Below are 4,233 nucleotides of genomic sequence, written 5' to 3'. Positions count from 1 at the left end.
TCTCTCTGTCTCATTGTGTCATACGGATTACTGTTAATTCATCATGTTGATCTGTTCTGTATGACATCTATTGCACGTCTGTCCGTCCTGGAAGAGGGATCCCTCCTCAGTTGCTCTTCCTGAGGTTTCTACCGTTTTTTTCCCCGTTAAATGTTTTTTTTGGGGGAGTTTTTCCTGATCAGCTGTGAGGGTCATAAGGACAGAGGGATGTCGTATGCTGTAAAGCCCTGTGAGGCAAATTGTGATTTGTGATATTGGGCTTTATAAATAAAATTGAATTGAATTGATGGGTGCTCAGATTTAACTGCAGATATTAGTTCTCTCTGAGCCACCCTATGAAATGATGATGTCATTAATGATGCAATGAAGATATGAGCTCAGGTGTCTCAGGTGTCTCAGACTCACAGTAGACATGGACCTGGATGGATCCAGTTCTGATGACAGAGCCACACTCGGCCTCACAGCTGTATCCTCCCTGATCCTGGAGGTCTAGGTCCTGCACACGGAGCAAGGACAGTCCGTCCTGTTCTGTCCTCTGGAGAATGGTCTGGTTCTGGTCCATTCTCTGGAGGACGGTCTGGTTCTGGTCCATCCTCTGGAGGACAGTCTGGTTCTGGTCCATCCTCTGGAGGACGGTCTGGTTCTGGTCTGTCCTCCTCCAGGTGAGGGTTGGAGGGTGGGGACATCCGGAGGCTCTACAGGTGAGGAGCAGACATGAACCCCGCTCTGCTGCAGAGACGTGAGAACTCAGGTCCACCTGCAGAGGATGAGCTGACCAGACGACACAAAGACTGAATGTTAAACTGATCATTAACATTATAAACATTTTAACTTTCATCATGTCAAAGGTCCAGTGTGTCCATTCAGATGGACGTCTACTGGCAGAAACTGAAAATAATATAATAACTATGTTTTCTTTAAAGAAAAACCATCAGTCTATTGTCATCCTCTGATCCAGGGCCGGGTCTCAGGGGCCGCAGGCTGAGCAAAGTGCTCCAGACGTCCCTCTCCTCAGCAACACTTTCCAGCTCCTCCTGGAGGTACCCGAGGTGTTCCCAGACCAGATGAGATCTATAATCCCCCCAGTGTGTTCTGGGTCTGCCCCGGGGCCTCCTACCAGCTGGACCAGGAGGATCCTAATCAGATGTTGAACCACCTCAACATGAAGGAGCAGCGGCTCTACTCCGAGCTCCATCCAGATGTCTGACTCCTCCCCCTATCTCTAAGGCTGAGCCCAGACACCCTACAGAGGAAACTCATTTCAGACGCTTGTATCTGTGACCTCATTCTTTCAGTCACTACCCAGAGCTGGACCAGGAAATGGAAAGTTTTGCCTTCTGGCTCAGCTACCTCTTCATCCAGTGCATTGCTTTCATCACTGCAGACGCCACACCAAACTGCTGATCCATCCCACGCTCCATTCTACCCTCACTGTGAACAAGACCCAGACATACCTGAGCTCCTTCTCTTTGGATCAGTAACTCTCTCCCAACCCAGAGGGAACAATCCATCGTTCTCCAGTAGAGAACCATGACCTCAGATTTGGAGACTCTCATCCCAACCACTTCACACTCAGCTGCAAACCACCCCAGGTCATGCTGGAGGTCACGGTGTGATGAAGCCAACAGAACCACATCATCTGTGAAAAGCAGAGATGCAATTCTGAGGTCCCTAAACCGGACCCTTTCCTCCCCATGGCTGCACCTCGAAATCCCGTCCATGGATATCACAAACAGCAGCAGAGACAAGGGACAACCCTGATGGAGGAACACCACCCACCGAGAACGTGTCTGACTTTATGCCAAGTATTCAGACACAGCTCTCACTTTGCTTTTACAAGGACTGGATGGCTCTTAGCAGCGACCCTGGTACCCGGTATTCCTGCAGTACCCCCAACAGGTCTCCCCAGTGGACATGGTCATAACTTTCTCCAAGTCCACAAAGCACATGTAGACCAGATGGGCTCCACTGTCCCACAACCAGGACGGACTCCACGCTGCTCCTCCTGAATCTGAGGTCCAACAGATTACTGGTAACTGGAGCACACCATGCGGTCCTGTTCTTTAAAAACAGGAACCCACACCCCGGTCTCTCACTCCACAGTCACTGTACCAGACCTCCACGTGACACTGAAAAGGTGTGTCAACCAAGACAGCCCAACAGTGTCCAGAGCCTTCAGCATCTCAGGGTGAATCTCATCCACACATGGAGCCTGAGGTGCTTTCTGACTACCTCAGAGACCTCTGTCAGGGATATGGACGAGAGTTCCCCCGACTCTTTAGACTCTGCCTCCTCCATGGAGGACATGATAGCCGGGTTCAGGAGTTTCTCAAAGTGCTCTTCCCACTGCTCAACAGTATCCCCAGTCTGGGTCAGCAGTTCTTCTCTGCTGAACACAGCCTGAGACAGGCCCTACTTTCCCATCCTGAGGCTCTGTCATCTCTCTGAACTTCTCTCACATCCAGGTTTTGTTTTGGCGACCACCACAGATGCAGCCCATCTGGCTACCCAGTACCTCTCTACTGCTTCAGGAGACCCCTGGGCCAACCAGACCTGAAAGGCCTCCTCCTTCAGCCTGATGGCCTCCCTCACTGCTGGTGTCCACCAGCAGGTTCTCAGGTTGCCACCATGACAGGCACCAACAACCTTCTGACCACAACTTTTAGTAGCCGCCTCCACAATGGAGGCTTTGAACATGGACCACTCAGACTTCATGTCCCCAACCCCCCGGGATGCATGAGAAACTCTTCCAGAGGTGGGAGCTGAAGAGCTCGCAGACAGGGGCCTCAGCCAGATGTTTAATCAGCTCAAAATCAGAATGGTTGTGTTTTCGTTATCTCAGAATGAGCTGTTTATATCTACATAGAGAGCAGGTCCTCATCTACAGAGATCACCATGTTGCACCGCCATGTGTCTACAGTAGCCCAGAGTGGACAAACCAAACACTGACTCTATGTGGGGACATTCATGTGTTCATAATCAGCAGCGACAGAGAAACACTGGTTTATAACCTGAACCTGTTCCTTCAGAGTGTTTCCTGGTGTCAATCAGCTGCTCTGTTTGTTCTGAGAGGAAGAGACATCTGTGGATAATTCAGCTCCTCAAAATCAACACTGAAGGAATTCTGTCCAGGAAAAGTTTCAGATGGTTGTAATCTGTAATCTGTAATCTGTAATCCTCACTGACAGATGACACTGAATCTGACACACTGGCGCTTTAAAACAGGAAGTTTGAGTTTCAGAATAAAACTGACAGAAATCTAACCTTCAGAATAAAATCAAAATCAAACAAAGTTATTTTATCCAGAACAGATGAGAGTGTGAAACAACTGGGACCAGTGAAACCAGTGGAACCAGTACCTGTGACAGTGACAGAGCTGGTGACAAGCTGGGACCCGTATTGGTTGGAGGCTTCACACTGGTAGTGGGCGGAGTCTTCCAGATGGGCGGAGGAGAGGCTGAAGGAGAGCGACGAGGAGGAGGCGGTGTCAGTCCTCTGAAGCTCCGCCCCATCCCTCCTCAGTACTAGTGTAGGGGGCGGAGCTCCGTCTGAGTGGCAGGTAAAGGTCACCTGCTGACCCTCCATCACCTGCTCACCTGGACTCACCAAGAGGGAGGTGTTGGTGGGCGGAGCTGTGGGAGGAGCCGACAGGTGTGTCAGTGTGGAGCTCAGCAGCTACAGAGAGAGTGAATGAAATAGGGGCTTCACACTCACCGTGAACGGTGACCTGCAGCCCGGCGGTCTGGTTCCCCTCGCTGTTCCACGCCTCACAGTCGTACCATCCAGCATCAGACAGAGTCACCGCCCACATGACCAGCATATGACCTCCACGCCTCCACTCAGATCGGCTGTCTGCAGCTCTGAAGCTCCAGGTGATCGTCGGCTCCGGGTTTCCTTTCGCAGAGCAGCTGAGTGTGAGCGGAGAGCCGGCCATCACCAACACGGAGTCTGATATCGCCGTGACAACAGGAGCATCTGAGGAGGAGGAACAGGAAGAGGAGGAGGAAGAGAGGGAAGAGGATGCATCAGACTAATGAAGATGCTCAGAACACTTAATTGGCCTAAAAGGTTCTGCACTAAGCTGGTTTAAATCTTATTTATCTGATCGTTTTCAGTTTGTTCACGTTCATAATGAATCATCCTTACGTACTAAAGTTTGTTTTGGAGTTCCGCAAGGTTCTGTGCTCGGACCAATCCTGTTTACTCTATATATGCTTCCTTTAGGTAACATCA

The 4,233-nt window shown here is 50.5% G+C and overlaps 1 protein-coding gene across 2 annotated transcripts in view; it reads right to left on the bottom strand.

The window, feature by feature from the left end:
- Positions 1–4,233, bottom strand: part of vcam1b (vascular cell adhesion molecule 1b) — a 22,406-nt gene that overhangs the window by 10,079 nt on the left and 8,094 nt on the right. Inside the window, exons 4-6 of one of the 2 annotated variants that reach the window (XM_050054974.1) lie at positions 3,715–3,975; positions 3,360–3,632; positions 406–771 (exon numbers count right to left, since the gene is read on the bottom strand). In XM_050054974.1, coding sequence (XP_049910931.1) covers positions 406–771; positions 3,360–3,632; positions 3,715–3,975 — 900 coding nt within the window. The remainder of the gene's footprint in view (positions 1–405; positions 772–3,359; positions 3,633–3,714; positions 3,976–4,233) is intronic. The other variant, XM_050054975.1, reaches the window with a different exon arrangement.

Source organism: Epinephelus moara, chromosome 10 (assembly GCF_006386435.1).
Source record: "Epinephelus moara isolate mb chromosome 10, YSFRI_EMoa_1.0, whole genome shotgun sequence".
NCBI classification, from domain to species: Eukaryota; Metazoa; Chordata; class Actinopteri; order Perciformes; family Serranidae; genus Epinephelus; species Epinephelus moara.
Note: the sequence above shows the minus strand (reverse complement) of the source record. Positions and strands in the feature narration are given on the sequence as shown.